The sequence below is a fragment of the Aotus nancymaae genome, unplaced genomic scaffold, assembly GCF_030222135.1.
Source record: "Aotus nancymaae isolate 86718 unplaced genomic scaffold, 86718_ANA_hifiasm-v0.15.2.pri h1tg000041l, whole genome shotgun sequence".
Lineage (NCBI taxonomy): Eukaryota > Metazoa > Chordata > Mammalia > Primates > Aotidae > Aotus > Aotus nancymaae.
Genome location: NW_026988455.1, coordinates 3326221 through 3342113, shown reverse-complemented (window position 1 = coordinate 3342113; position 15893 = coordinate 3326221). Strand labels below are relative to the sequence as shown.

The 15893-nt window shown below is 45.4% G+C and overlaps 1 protein-coding gene across 5 annotated transcripts; it reads right to left on the bottom strand.

Annotated features, from left to right (window-relative positions):
* Positions 1-204: 204 nt before the first annotated feature.
* Positions 205-7106, bottom strand: GCNT3 (glucosaminyl (N-acetyl) transferase 3, mucin type). 5 transcript variants are annotated; one of them, XM_012443161.2, is made up of 3 exons: positions 6953-7106; positions 3596-3785; positions 205-2192 (listed from the first exon to the last, which is right to left on the bottom strand). In XM_012443161.2, the coding sequence occupies exon 3, from the start codon at positions 2130-2132 to the stop codon at positions 819-821; it is 1314 nt and encodes a 437-aa protein (XP_012298584.1). In that variant the 5' UTR covers positions 2133-2192; positions 3596-3785; positions 6953-7106; the 3' UTR covers positions 205-818. The 5 variants fall into 5 exon arrangements, with proteins under 5 accessions (XP_012298584.1, XP_012298586.1, XP_064217431.1 ...); XM_012443163.2 differs by having other exon boundaries at positions 205-2159; XM_064361361.1 differs by lacking the exon at positions 6953-7106 and having other exon boundaries at positions 3596-3849.
* Between the last annotated feature and the right edge of the window lie 8787 nt (positions 7107-15893).

Here is a 15893-nt window from a genome sequence, read left to right as displayed (position 1 = left end):
GGATTATAAGCACACGCCACCATGCCCAGCTAATTTTTTGTATTTTTAGTAGAGACAGGGTTTCACCATATAGGCCAAGGTGGTCTTGAACTTTTGACCTCAGGTGATTCACCTACCTCAGCCTCCCAAAGTGGTGGGAATTACAGGCATGAGCCACCTGGCCTGGCTTTCAAACAATCAAAAAACCAGCTCTGTTCCCCTGTCTTCATAAGAATTTGCTATTCATGTAGCTTGTCGGGACCATTTCAGAATGAGAACTCTCTTGCCAGCCCCTAGGGATTTTAAATGTCACCAATACTTATGAGCAAGTTTTACACATTTATCTATTTATATTATTTCTGGCATACTAGGCAAAAAGTAGAGGTAAGACTTTGAATCAGGATCTATTTATTTTTAAGTTAACAGTACAAAAGGGAAGGCTCTCTTTCCATCAAAATTCTCCATGCTACCAAACCTAGAATTATTAGGAACAGCAGCTCCACAGAATGGAAAAGCTACCACCAGGCATTCAACTGAAATCAAGTTCCCTATCACGCATCCCTCCTTCACTTTCCCAAATCACAGCAGTTCTCATTCTCACTCGGTAAGGACAACGGAGGAACTACTAGAGTTAGGGGTGGGAGAAGCAGCCGCATTCACCCAGGCAGCAATTTACAAGGCAGCAGATCTACTTCCCCACACTCTCATGGCAGCCCCCTTCTCCTAGGGGATGCCACAGATTGCAAAGCCCTGGTCTGCCACCCACACTGTCCCAGCAAGTTCTGAGCATGCTTACACATGCTCTTGCCCCGCAGGTAGCAATGCTCTCAGAGTGCGTCTCAAAGTGCAGTCCCATAGAAGGCCTTATAACGTAGGTACTCTTCCAAGCACTGAAGAACACTATCATCTACCTTTGGGTCAAACTTGTTGGCCAACAGGTGATGGTTTTGAAGCATCCAATGCAAGTCCCCAGCTCCATACACACAGACAGCCCGCTGGTGAATTCCAGAGCAAGGGCCGTAAGGGGCACCCTGACTGACGTCTCCCTCATGATTCTGCCACTTGACCAGCCTGGCAATAGAAATCATGTCTGAGATGTCATACTTGCGGTGATGAGGAACAGAGCCAGGCATCCACCATGCACGCTGAAGGGTGGCCCAGAGGTGTTCATCAGGGCTGTAGGTGTCTTTTACCCATTCAATCAGTTGTTGGGATTTAGGATTCTTCAAAACATGTTGGACAAAATCTCGGGAAGCCACAATATATGCATTCCCTGTGAACATAGTTACATTAAAAGGGGGAGGATCCTTCTTTCTGGTTGGGTGTAATTGGTCTCTCACTACCTCAAAGTGGTATTTCCAGCGGTTTTCTTTGGACTTAGTAGGTACTTCTGACTCCATACTATTCCTCCCATTCAACATCTTGAGAGCCTGGACCATCTCTGCATTGCTCTTTATAGGAAAGTCCGTCCCGCATGTATTCAGGAAGTATTTCCATGGCACTGAGCTCTGGAGCAAGTCTTCTATGCAGTTGAGGTCAGCTTGCACCCTGGACCAGGAGGCATAAACCACTCGAACCAGCTTACTGGCTATGAAGACGTTTGGGAAGCATGAGGTAATTGCTTTGACTGCCTTTTTGAAAGTTTCTGGGGACTTCTCATCCACGTGGATGCAGTATATGTTCTGAGGGGCATATACTGCTCGCAGGAGCCTTTCAAAGTTTTCAATCTTCTCATGAATCACCATGGAATATGCAATAGGGAACTCCACCTCTTCTTTGCTCAGTGGGAACTGTATGAACTTCCTTTCAGCCTTAAAGCGCTCACAGTCTCTGGTGAGCGAGAGGTAGTGGGTGTCTGTGAAAGGCTCCCGCTTCTTCTTGACCTCCAGGTTACTCAGAATAGCCTGCAACACCGCTTCTTGGTCCCCTCGGGTGACCCCTGAACAGTCGATAGACTTGTTTGCTGGCAGCTTCAGGGAATTGTACAAGATATTCCTACAGTACTGGCTTTGAAATTCCCTGGGCTCCAGACCCAAGTGGTCAGAGTCACACTTTAACCTGAGAGAAAGTTTCAGAGCCGCAATGGCCAGCAGCATATAACAGCCCAGTGCCCACAAGTAATGCTGCCAGCAGAGTTTCTTCCATTGAACCATTATCACAGAATGGGAGACAGGTGGAGACTGAGCACAGGGAAGGAGGAGGACGACAGGATCCTTGGACAGAACAAAATGCCTCCAGTTACAAACCAATCACTCCCAGAAACATCAAGTTCAATTCCAAATGGATGGCAAACATATTTCTTACCTGGATCAATATCCTTAGTAAAGACCTGCCTACAAGCCCCTTACATCTGGTTTGTTGATGAAGATCTGTAACCTGACCCTACAAACTAGCCGACCACACTGAGGTCTGCCTCTGGCTCCACCTCCACCCAGGAGAAGAGGAAGAGCTGAGCACCTGCTGCCATGGAGTGTCATCAGTAAGAGGAAGCCCCTACCCGCCCTTCATTCCGCATTCTTCTCATGCCTTACCACCCGACAAGGCAGCTCTTATCTGGGGGCTGGAACTTCTGATAGATCCAGAGAGAAAAGTCCATAAAATTCAGACACGTGGCATCAGTTCTAGAAACCTAAAGGTCCTTTTAAAACATTTCTTGCTTCTATTTTGGCAATTTACACAGCATTAGAATGCTTTTCACCATATATCATTCATTGGTCAGATGTGACATCTAGCAATACTTTACTTAAAGAAGTAAAAATAACTGGATATTCTCCCAAAAAATGCATTGAAATCATTCAGAGTCCATCCAAATTTAAAATATACCTGCACATAAGCTGTGCATATGCAATATTTAATGAGTACCTTTTGTGGGCAAGAAATATTTCTTTTTTTGAGAAATATTTCTTTACACTGTCCCGTTTAATAACCTTCACAACCAATCAGAAATACACTATTAAGCCTCTTACATAGATAAGATACTAGAAGCTAAATAACTTGCCAAATACACACACCTTTTAAAAAGAGAATCTGGGACTCCTCTCCACTCCTCTTCTCCCCCAGCGTTTTTGTCTACAAGCCTAATGCTTGTTCCAGCAAACCACACCTACCTTTTAAAGGCAGTACAGGGAGTATTACAACTCTTTTATATTTTGTTTGACTCCCAAACAAGTTTCACCGTTCATTGAAGACCAGGAAACCCGTTTAAAAAAAGGAAAAGAAGGGCCGGGTGTGGTGGCTCACGTCTGTAATCCTAGCACTTTGAGAGGCCGAGGTGGGTGGGTCACCTGAGGTCAGGAGTTCAAGACCAGCCTGGCCATGATGGTGAAACCCCATCTTTAAAAAAAAAAAAAGTTCTACATTGAAATCCTAAGATAAATAAGAAAGTAAACAATAAAAACTAAAAAATACAACAAAGGGTGCTGAATACCAGCAAAGAAAACCAGATATTATAGAAAATAATCCCTAAAAGGAAAGGAAAAAAATATGCCACATCCTTCAAGCAATGATTATTTTCCCCTGTTGTATCTCTTTCTAAACACAAAATTGTATCCTGTTTAGTCGTAACTTTTATGGGAATCTAAGAGGAAGGAAAACGAAAAATGAAGACAGTTCTCACCGTTCGTAGCTTCTTTCCTGCTTAGGGGTGATCTCTTCACAAGGTGTGATTCTGTTTCCAAGTGAAGCCTGGATTTGTTTCACGGCAACAAATGTGAACAACCTTGTCCCCTGACCTTCTAACCCTCCAAAAGATATTTTCTGACATTCATGAGACGTGCAAGAAACAGTTTCAGTCTCTTCTTTAATTTCTGCAAAGTAGAGAACAGCAGCAAATGGCTCCATCACTCACCTTTAGACTTCCTGCGCTCAGATAAGAGAGCAAGCTCAGATAAATCACGCAGAAACATTCTCAAGCACAAGTCACTCAGGGAAGTGAGTGAGGCAGGAAAGAATGCTGGCAACATACGGAAAGGCAACCAGACATTTCAGCCGCAGCAGCCCAGTGTGTACCTGTGTCATGAACTATTCATAAAAGCCTGTCAGTGCTCATGCAAGAACTTAACAGCCTTACTCCCTCAACAAGGAACCATAGAAACACAGAGATATGCCCCTGCCTTCTTTTGTTTGCGAGTCCAAATGTCACTCATATTCCCTGAACATTACAGGTGGGAATAAAAATACTTTTCAAGGATTTTTCTTTTGTTACTTTTCTTAAAAAAAGCAAATCAATGAAAATCATAGTTTATTCTTCAAATGCAACTGCTCCCTCTCAGCCCACCACCAGAAAATATCCATTTGCCTTCCTTTGCTTGACTATTAATAATCTGTAGGCTGTAGAAGTACCCACAGGTATCTAGTTTGTAGATATCCCTCATTAATATCTGTGAATCTAGAGCTATTGGCAGTCTGAGGAATGGATTACACTATGGGCTGGTTTTGGCCATGGTGTAGATTACAACGTGCCTTCTTCAAAGCTGCTGGCATTGCTAGACTCTCCCCAACCTCACCCACAACTGCTCCTCCTGAAATGCAACATTCCTAGCCAAATATCTGAACAGGGTGAGTTTTTTGTTGTTGTTGTTCTTAGACAGTGTCTGGCTCTGTCGCCCAGGCGGGAGTGCAGTGGTGTGATCACGGCTCAATGTAGCCTTGACCTCCTAGGCTCAAGACAGCCTTCTGCCCCAGCATCCTGAGTAGCTGGGACCACAGGCACACACCATCATGCATGCGGAGCTTTTTTTTCTTTTTTTCTAATTTTTAATAGAGATGAGGTCTTCTATGTTGCCCAGGCTGGTCTCGAACTCCTGGGCTCCAGCGATCCTCCCACCTCAGCCTCCCATAGTGCTAGCATTACAGGAGTGAGCCACCATGCCCATCCTGAACAGAGCAAGTTTAACATAAACAACTTAACTAGGTATAAAGTTAAGGTATAAAGTGTGGGCGAAGGGGAAACTATTAGGGCCCTAGCAATTTTTGGAAGTAGCTACCACTCCTAGATTGAGGGAATTAAGGGAGGAAATGAAAATTATTGAATTTAAATTTTGGGTGGAGGGACACCAAAGAAGCTGAAACTCATAGCTCTAAAGAATACGGACCACTCAACTATTGCTGAGGTCTCTGAGCTCAGAGGAGAGCCCTCTAGGCTGAAATCCAGGTCTCTCAAGAGGCAGCTGGTGTCTCTACTGATAGCTACTGTAAACGGAATTTAGTGTGGCTACACAAAAGAACATCCACTGAGAGGTAAACAGGCGTTGACATGGTGACGCTCACAGAAGCAGGAAGTAAGTAGAAAGCAAACAGGAAGTTCCTCCTCCAGCCTCCTGTCACCCTCCAGTGCCCTTTATTGGCAGAGGTTTTCTTCTTTTTTTTTTTTTTTTTTTCTTGAGACGGAGTTTCGCCCTTGTTACCCAGGCTGGAGTGCAATGGCGCGATCTCGGCTCACCGCAACCTCCGCCTCCTGGGTTCAGGCAATTCTCTCGTCTCAGCCTCCTGAGTAGCTGGGATTACAGGCACGCGCCACCATGCTCAGCTAATTTTTTGTATTAGTAGAGACAGGGTTTCACCATGTTGACCAGGATGGTCTCGATCTCTTGACCTCGTGATCCACCCGCCTCGGCCTCCCAAAGTGCTGGGATTACAGGCTTGAGCCACCGCGCCCGGCCTATTGGCAGAGTTTAAGCAGAAACGTGGTTTCAAGAGTCACCTCTCCAACATCACAAAGTAGAGCTGAGAAGGGTGGGCTTCTTCTGAAGATGATGAGGCAATAATGGAGATGAGTCAGGGTTGCCTTCTTGGTGCATGAATTGTTTACATGCACACACCTCCAAGACTTTCGGTGTAGGGAATTAGGCATTTTCTTTTTTGGTCCTCTCCCCACCCGCCTCTGACTGCAGATGGAGCCACGGCAGAGACAAGGAAGTCATGTGGGGTTGTCAGAGGTGTTTGAACCAGAGCAACTCTGTCTTGAATAAGGGTGGAGCAAAAGGAGGCTGAGACCTACTGGGCTGCATTCCAGACAGTTAAAGCATTCTAAGTCACAGGGTGAGATAAAAGGTCAGCACAATATACACCAGCATAAAGACCTTGCTGATAAAACAGGTGGTAGTAAAGAAGCTAGCTGAAACCCACCAAAACCAGGATGGTGAGAGTGACCTGCTGTCCTCCTCAATGCTACGCTCCAACCAGTGCCTGACACTTTACAAATGCCATGGCAACTACAGGACGGTACCCTAGAGGTGGCATGAATAATCCACCCATTGTTTAGCATATAATCAAGAAATAACCATAAAAATGGGCAAGCAGCAGCCCTCGGGGCTGCTACATCTATGGAGTAGGTACTCTCTTACTCCTTTACTTTCTTAATAAACTTGCTTTCACTTTACTCTATGGACTGGCCCTGAGTTCGTTCTTGCACAAGAATTCTTGGAGTCTGGATCAGGACCCCTCTCTGGGAACAGGGTCATCTGCACCCCTACTTTGGCCCTGCTCCACAGGCTGTTTTCTGCATCAATGGGATTCTCAGTGACTTTCTATCTTTGAGTATAAAATCCTTGAGACAAGAAGGATTACAAGATAAGCACTTGCTTATTTGAATCTAGAAAAATCATTCCACTTCCTTCATATTCTCCTTTTCTCTGGTGGCCCCTCATATCTCACCTTCTTTCCCATCAAAAATCAAATTCCTATGGGCAAACAGCTTTAACTTCATCCCTTGAGCTTTGAATTCTGTATCCTCGTATGGTTGTGGAAAAGTCTAAGAGTTCCATTCATGGGACAGAGAAACTAAGCTAGAGTGATCAAGGTGGTGCTGAGGTGACACCAGCGGGATTTGATGTTAACCTTGATGGAGGTTCAAGGAACCCTACAGTCTAAACACCAAGGTCAGAGAAGGGCCCAAGCAGCAGGATTCATCTTAAGCTGAATTTACAAATTAGCTAACGCACCCTTTCACTTATTTTGTTATGGTGGCATTTACCTTTGCCAGGCATCAGCTTATTCTTCTCATTGACGGGAAGCTCCTTGAGGTCATGTTCTGTACCTCTGTTTCCCAGCACCTAGAGTGATAGGTATTAGCAGAATTCCAAGGCTTCCCAGAACAAAAACCGTTAAGTGTAAGGCATCAAAGTAGCAAGGGCAGTTTCAGTGACTTAGAGAAAAGAGACTATGACTCAGAGATGCAATGAGAGAGGACAGATATACAGGAAAACCCAGTTAATGTGTTACCGATTAGGCTGGAACTAGGGATTGAAAAAGACTGAAGGCGCCAAGGAAGATGGGGAGAGGGGAGGTAGGGTGTCGTGAGCTCTAACATTAAATAAATGTTCCGGGCAGTGGGCTCTTAACAAAGATGAAGTTATGACCTCTAGCCACAGAGAAATGGTTAAAAGACCCAGTGTGGGGCTGGGCACGGTGGCTCACGCCTGTAATCTCAGCACTTTGGGAGGCCAAGGTGGGCGGATCACCTGAGGTCAGGAGTTCAAGACCAGCCTGGCCAACATGGTGAAACCCTGTCTTAAAAAAAAAAAAAAAAAAAAAAAAAGACCCAGTGTGATCAAATTGGTTTCTAGTCAGGGTTGTAAAATGAAGCTTCGACTTCACTGCAATTTGCTGAAAGACAGGGACAGCTGGAGGTTCTTCCTTAGAGCTCTACCTCTGTGTACCCAAAGCTCACTCTCACCCTGGACAACCCTCCTGGACACACTTCACATGGTCTACAGTAAAAGAGAAAAAAGATTAAAGAAGAAAAGAAAGAGAAAAAGAGGAGAAAAGAAAGGAAAGGGAAATGGAAAGGGAATGGGAAAAAAAAGGAAAGGTAAAAGGAAGGAAGGACAGAGGGAGGGAGGGAAGAAGAGAAGAAGGGAAGAAGGGAGGGGAAGAAGGGAGGGGAGGAAGGGAGGGGGAGGAAGGGAGGGGGAGGAAGGGAGGGGAAGAAGGGAGGGGAAGAAGGGAGGGGAAGAAGGGAGGGGAAGAAGGGAGGGGGAAGAAGGGAGGGGGAAGAAGGGAGGGGGAAGAAGGGAGGGGGAAGAAGGGAGGGGGAAGAAGGGAGGGGGAAGAAGGGAGGGGAAGAAGGGAAGGGAAGAAGTCAGGGAGAGGGCAAAATGAAAGAAAAAGAAAGTGACAAAAAGAAAAGAAAGGAAATGAGAAAAGGAAGGAAGGAGGGAAAAAAGGAAGGGAGGAAGGAAGGAGGGAGGAAGGGAGGGAGGGAAGAGGAAGAAGGGAAGGAGGGAGAGAGAGGGAGGAGAAAGGAGGATGAGGGAGGGAGGGAAGGAGGGAGGACAGGTAAGAGAGGGAGGAGAGGGAGGGAAGGAAGGAGGGACAGGGAGAGAGAAAGAAACAGAAAGAAAGAGAGAAAGAGAAGGAATGAAGGAAGGGAAGGAGGGAGGGAGGGAGGGAGGGAGGGAGGGAGGGAGGGAGGGAGGGAGGCAGGCAGGCAGACTGACAAACCACCTTCCACTACTTATTCACTGAATGCAGAGGAAACTTCTGAATCTTCTCAGGTGAGATAATCTTGCTACTCCCTCTCTACTCACATGCCCAAGGCCAGTCATTTGCCAGGCTGTAAAGGCGGCCATATTTCCTCATTCGCATCTTTGGGTGGCGCTCCGCTTCCTTCCCGCTCACAGCTGCCCCTGCTGCTGCTCAGAACCACGGAAGGAGACGACAGTGACCGCCATGCTTGTTCTGTCTCCTAACCCCACGAACTCACCCAAACAGAATTGTGAAGACTGTGGTGTCAGAAGCTCCTGGAGGGCAGAGACCATGTCTGACTCGGCCGTGTCTTTCCCACAGCAGCCAGCAGAAAACCTTGCAGACGGTAGTGTCGAAGAAAACAGTCAAACTCTGTAAAAATATTTGAAGAGATTTATTCTGAGTCAAATATGAGTGACCATAGCCTGTGACACAGCCCTCAGGCAGTCCTGAGAACTTACACCTAAGGTGGTTGGGGTGCAGCTTGGTTATATTCATTTTAGAGAGCCATGAGACATTAATCAAATACATTAAAGAAATACATTGGTTTGGTCCAGAAAGGAGGGACAACTCTAAGAGTGTGGGAGATGGTGGGGGAGTATTTCCAGGCTAACGGTGAATTTAAATATTTTCTAGTTGGCAACTGGTTAAGTTTTCTGAAGACCTGGGATCCAGCCGGGTACAGTGGCTCACATCCGTAATCTCAGCACTTTGGGATGCTGAGGCGGGTGGATCATGAGGTCAGGAGTTCGAGACCAGCCTGGCCTGTTGTTGGCCGTGAGATCGGCATGTCTGCCAGGGATCTCTTGACCAGCAAGAGGGTCCTAATACCTGGAAGAGAGAGAGCGCGGAAGAAAAGAGAGATAGAGAAATGGGTCTGGAGGTCTGAAATGAGCTGTGCTCAGATCAGCGATTTATTCTTGTGCACAAGAGCTTATATATGGTTTTACATACAGTGACTGACGTCAGTCTTCTTACAGAAACATTATCAGGGAAAAACAGAAAGTTACAAAGCAACCAGAAAGTTACAAAGCAACCAAGGGAGGGGGCAACATGCAGGTTTATCTGAAGGTCACAAAAGATTCTTCTCCTCTTATCCATTGTTACAGAAAATGACGTCAAGACAGGTGGGGTAAGTGATAAATCAGGAGGGGAGCAATTTTCTAGTGACATGTGAATGATCTGAAGCTTCTGTGACTACGGGTAAACAGAGTCATAGAACTAGCCCAGAACAGGGACTTCAAGAGAGAAAAACAATAGCAGTCATGCTTTAGGAGCAATGAACTGAGAGTGACCCTCTGCAGGCTCAACATTTCTCCGTGTCCTCCTGTAGCCACCTCACTCGACTGCACCCAGTGGAGGGAAACGTGTCTGGGCTCATACCCCATCACAGCGGAGACACGGAGGGGTCTCTACGCTGGTGGGGGATCCCCGCACTGGCCAATATGATGAAACCCCATCTCTACTAAAAATACAAAAATTAAGGCCGGGCATGGTGGCTCATGCCTGTAATCCCAGCACTTTGGGAGGCCGAGGCGGGTGGATCACGAGGTCAACAGATCGAGACCACCCTGGTCAACATGGTGAAACCCCGTCTCTACTAAAAATACAAAAAAAAAAAAAAATTAGCTGGGCATGGTGACGCGTGCCTGTAATCCCAGCTACTCAGGAGGCTGAGGCAGGAGAATTGCCTGAACCCAGGAGGCGGAGGTTGCGGTGAGCCGAGATCGCGCCATTGCACTCCAGCCTGGGTAACAAGAGTGAAACTCTGTCTCAAAAAAAAAAAAATTAGCTGGGCATGGTGGCACACATTTACTCCCAGCTACTCGGGAAGCGAGGCAGGAGAATGGCTTGAACCCAGGAGGTGGAGGTTGCAGTGAAACGAGATCATGGCACTGCACTCCAGCCTAAGTGACAGAGTGAGACTCCGTCTCAGAAACAAAAGAAAACAAAACACCTGGGATCCATAGAAAGGGAATGTTCAGGTTAAGAGAAAAGATTGTGGAGACTAAACTTCTTTTGAAGTCTTATAGTGGCTGCCCTTAGAGACAATAGAAAACAATATTTCCTATCCATATCTTTGAAAGGTACTAGACTCTTAGTTAATCTCTTTAGGATTGGGAGGGTCTGGCAGAAAAAGATCTAGCTATGTTAACAGAGATTCTCTACAGATGTAAATTTCCCCTCACAAAGGACAGCTTTATAGGGCCATTGCAAAATAATGGCAAAGAAACATGCTTTAGGAGTAAAATATTTTTTTTTCCTTGTCTCATAGGCATCCGGTTACAAAGTAAGTTATAATATATAGAGTTAAATAAAACCTATGTGATGAGAATTTTATTTATAGGGCATGACTCCCCAGACCGCTTAGATAGGAATTTGGGCAAGATAAAAACTCAGAGTTCAGTCCTCAGTAGACTTGCTATTAACATTTCCTGAATGAACAGCTACCTCGCTGTCCCTGGGAAGGTCCTGTGAGTACAGAAGTCACCCTGTTTCTACAGAAACAGCAGATAATACCAAACCCTCTGTATACTGTTTTCTTCCTATACATTCTGGTATAGTTTGAATACATGTCCCTGCCAAATTCTTGTTGAATTGCAATCCCCGACGTTGGAGTTGGGGCCCCGTGGGAGATGTCTGGGTCGGGGGCGGGGGCCAAACCCTTCATGACTTGGCGCTGTCCACTCAATAGTGCGTGAGTTCTCATTGGATCTGGTTGTTAAAAAATGTATGGGGGCTGGGCGTGGTGGCTCACGCCTATAATCTCACCACTTTGGGAGGCAGAGGCAGGTGGATCACGTGCTTTGAAGTTCAAGATCAGCCTGGCCAACATGGTGAAACCCTGTCTCTACTAAAAACACAAAATTTACCCCGGCATGATGGCGTGGGCCTGTAGTCCCAGCTACTGGAGAGGCTGAGACAGAAGAATCGCTTGACTCTGGGAGGTGGAGGTTTCAGTGAGCCAAGATCGTGCCACTGCACTCCAGCCTGGGCAACAGAGCAAGACTCTGGCTTTAAAAAAAAAAACCGGTATGGTACCTACCCCACCCTTCTCTCTCCCACCACTCACTGGCTTCCCCTTTGCCCTCTGCCATAAGTAAAATCTCCCTAAGACCTCCCCAGATGCTGAGCAGATGCCAGCACCACAACCTGCAGAAACATGAGCCAATTAAACCTCTTTTCTTTATAAATTACCCAGTATTTGGTATGTCTTTATAGCAATGCAAGAACAGCCTGACACCCATACATACCTATCATAAAGCTTAATTTTAAAATAATGCACAGGAAGAGATTAACAATAACTAATAAAACAATTGTAACAGTGTATTGTAGCAAAAGTTATGGGTATGTAGCTTTTGTCTCTCGAAACACAAATATTTTTGGACCATGGTTGACTGTGGATAACTGAAACCATGGCAAGCCAAATGGAGTCAGGGGGAACTACTGTGCTGCAGTCTTGGAAACACGGCTTATTGGGAGTGTCGGGGGTCAGAAGCTGATGTTCCAATAATGGCACCTTGACCTACTGAAGAAGGCTCAACTTCTAACCCTCCATCTCCGAAGCTTAATTTGTACTGTCTGTCAAAACTCCTGACCCACCAAGAAGAACAATTGTTTTTTCTTCCCCTCCCTAAACACCAAGAGTATAACCACACATGAACAGACATATTCACAAGATAAGGCTCAAGTTAATCTCTGTTCGCTGATCCATTCATTCTCCCTAGTAAACCCCTCAGCAGAGTTCCTCTTCTCCTCTCGCCTCCCATAACCTATGTTGCCAGGGTGGCATATAACCTTCAGAACCTCCTTGCAGGGTAGCTAACCACTCTGTGATTCTCCCCAGATTTGAGTTAATACAATCTGTATGCCCCAATTGACCTGCCTTTTGTGAGTTGTGAGTTGATTGTTCAGTGAACCTTCAAAGGATATAGAAGCTTTCCCTTGGCCTTCACAGTAGCTGCTGGAATTAATATACAGAGGCTCCCTAGAGTAAACTACATACAAAAATGTAATGCTACAGAGCTGAAGCTAATAGAAACCCAACTAACATTTTTAAAGGGATTCATCTTGTTTAGGAAATACTCTGTTTGAGACGGGATTTGGAGGTGTGCTAATGATGAGATTAAGATGCTGCTGGGCGCGGTGGCAGGTACCTGTAGTCCCAGCTACTCGGGAGGCTGAGGCTGGAGGATTGCTCGAGTCCAGGAGTCCTGGGCTGTAGTGTGCTATGCCGATTAGGTGTCCACACTAAGTTTGGCATCAATATGGTGACCTCCCGGGAGCAGGGGACCACCAGGTTGCCTAAGGAGGGGTGAACGACCCAGGTCGGAAATTGAGCAGGTCAAAACTCCCATGGTGATCAGTAGTGGGATTGCGCCTGTGAATGGCCACTGCACTTCAGACCCCATCTCCCAAAAAAAAATGAGAGAGAGATCAAGATGCCTCATAATGACCGAGTGTGGTGGCTCCCGCCTATAATCCCAGCACTTTGGTAGGCTGAGGTGGAAGAAATGCTTGAGACCAAAAGTTTGAGACCAGCCTGGGCAACACAGCAAGACCCCAATCTTTTAAAATAAAACAATTTTTTTTAAAGATGCCTCCTATTGTGCCATTAGGAATCAACTTCTAAATGGAACCAATAATAAATGGTAAGATGGGGCCATGTTTTATTAATTCGTTAATTCCATTTAACAATTGTTTATTAGCCAGGCACGGTAGCTCATACCTGTAATCCCAGCACTTTGGGAGGCCAAGGCTGGTGGATCACCTAAGGTCAGGAGTTCGAGATCCGCCTGGCCAGCATGTTGAAACCCCATCTCTACTAAAAATATAAAAATTAGCTGGGCATGGTAAGAGACACCTGTAGTCCCAACTACTCAGGAGGCTGAGGCAGGACAATAGCTTGAACCTGGGAGGCAGAGGTTGCCATGAGCGGAGATTGCACCACTGCACTCCAGCCTGTGTGACAGAGAATCCACTCCCCAAAAAAAACCAAAAGAAATCACGCAATTGTTTACTGAGGAAACGACTAAATTGTAAGTACTAGAGATACGAAGTTAATAAAGGCAGTTCCTTTCTTACTTTATTACTCCTTTATTACTCAAGGAGTTCACAGCCTTGTGTGGGAAAACTATTTGCAAGAAGATCATTATGATGCTACCTTTGTTTATTTATTTTTATTTTTTGAGACAGAGTCTCGCTCTGTCGCCCAGGCTGCAGTGCAATGGTGCAAACTCAGCTTACTGCAACCTCTGCCTCCCGGGTTCAACTAATTCTCCTTCATCAGCCTCCCCAGTAGCTGGGATTGCAGGCACCCACGACCATTCCCAGCTAAATTTTGAATTTTTAGTAGAGACGAGGTTTTGCCATATAGTCCAGGCCTGTCTACAACTCTTGACCTCAAGTGATCCACCTGCCTCAGCCTCCCAAAGTGCTGGGATTACAGACATGAGCTACCACCCCCAGCCGCCACCTGTATTTATGATGCCACTTGTAAGTGTAAAGAGAGATGCATTGAATATACTGGAAGCCCAGAGGGAATGGTTAAAATAAAGTGTCAAGAAATGAGTGTAAGTCTTTGGGAAGTCTAGAAAGAGTAAGAATGTGTCATGGTGCCTCCTGCATTGTCTAGGGACAAGTTCTGGCTAATAGCTATACAAGAGGTTAAAGACAATAGCCCCTTGGGCCAGCCACTTGGAAAAACAAGGTTGTATCCTTACCCCACACTAGAAACAAATAAATTTCAGATTTAAATCTAAAAAGACAGTTCCAATATTTCTAGAAAATGTATAGAATAGGCCTCGCATGGTGGATCACACCTATAATCCCAGCACTGTGGGAGGCCAAGCTGGGTGGATCACCTGAGGTAAGGAGTTCAAGAACAGCCTGGCCAACGTGGCAAAACCCCATCTCTGCTAACATACAAAAATTAGCCAGGCATGGTGGCACATGCCTGTAATCCCAGCTACTTGGGAGGCTGAGGCAGGAGAATAACTTGAACCCGGGAGGCAGAGGTTGCAGTGAGCTGAGGTCGGGCCACTGCACTCCAGCCTGGGCAACAAGAGCAAATCTCTGTCTCAAAAAAAAAACAAACAAGTAAGAAAATACAGAATAGTTTTACGATACCTAAGGTGGGAAGCTCCTTTTAGCATTATAGCAAGGTCAAAACTCAATGATTGGTACAACAGTAGGTTATAATCTATTTACACATTCAGTTAGGTTACAGTTCACTATGTACAGAGACACCTTTAGGGTAAATTTAACATATGTAAGAACACAGCTTTAGGCTAAACTTAATACTACCTGACTGAGCCATTACATTTTCAGGTCTCTGACGTGAGCCGCATTCCTAAGTGCCTAAATCATAGAGAAGCCATGTCCTAATGCAGGGACATTTAGTATCACAAGGATGAAAAAAAACACGTTTCTGAAAATGCTTTGGCCAGGACATCAAATACTGCTGACTCCATCTTGCTCCTAGCCTCACAAGCTGTCTGTCTGTACTCACTCCCGGGTGTAGGCCAAGCTAACCATGGGAGTAATTTAGTTTATACTTTAACCTTAAAATAAGGATAAAGTCCTTACAAAAACTAAACCACCTTTGTGAAACTAATGAAAGGCCACAAAGTTAGGATTATGAAACTGAATTCTTCTAAAAACTAGGTGTAGTTAATGAGCCATTGCTCAGAGTTCACAAGATAGTAACTTCTCCACTTATGCCTGTAGATAACGTGACTGTCATAAAACCTAAGATTGGCCTTCTGAAATGTCTTTTTAGACATCTGCATTTCTGATGACTGGCTGACTCCACCTGGACCCTCAACTCATGACTCAGTGCATGAAGACCATTTTCCAAACCCCTATGATGGTATCCTCAATCAGCCAGCATTCCCCCTTCCCTAGCCCCCTGACTATCAAACTATCATAGAAAAATCCTAACCTCTAAGCCTTTAGAGGTTGATCTGAGTAATAACTGTGTCTCCCGAGTAGCATGGCCATCCTTGTGTCAGTTAAATGCTTCCTTTACTGCAATACCATGGTCTCAGTTAATTGGTTTTGTCTGTACAGTAGCCAGGAAGAAGCCACTGAGTGATTACATTACAGAGGAGTAAAGAGTAGCTAGAGGCCTGTGGAGTATAGAACAGGGACTCTAATTCCCATTCTGTCTACCACGACTTCCTCTCCTCTACACCATGATTACAGCCCAATGAGTTACTTTTGACTACCACTCTGAAAAAGCCAACACACCAAAAACAGCAAGTACTGAGGCAAAGAAAGAGTTTATTAACTGCAGGGCAGCCACACAAGAAGGACAGGAAATATTTCTCAAATCCATCTCTCCAAGAATTCAGAGGTAGGATGTATTCGTCCGTTTTCATACTGCTGATAAAGACATACCTAAGACTGGGCAATTTATAAAATAAAGAGGTTTATTAGACTTACAT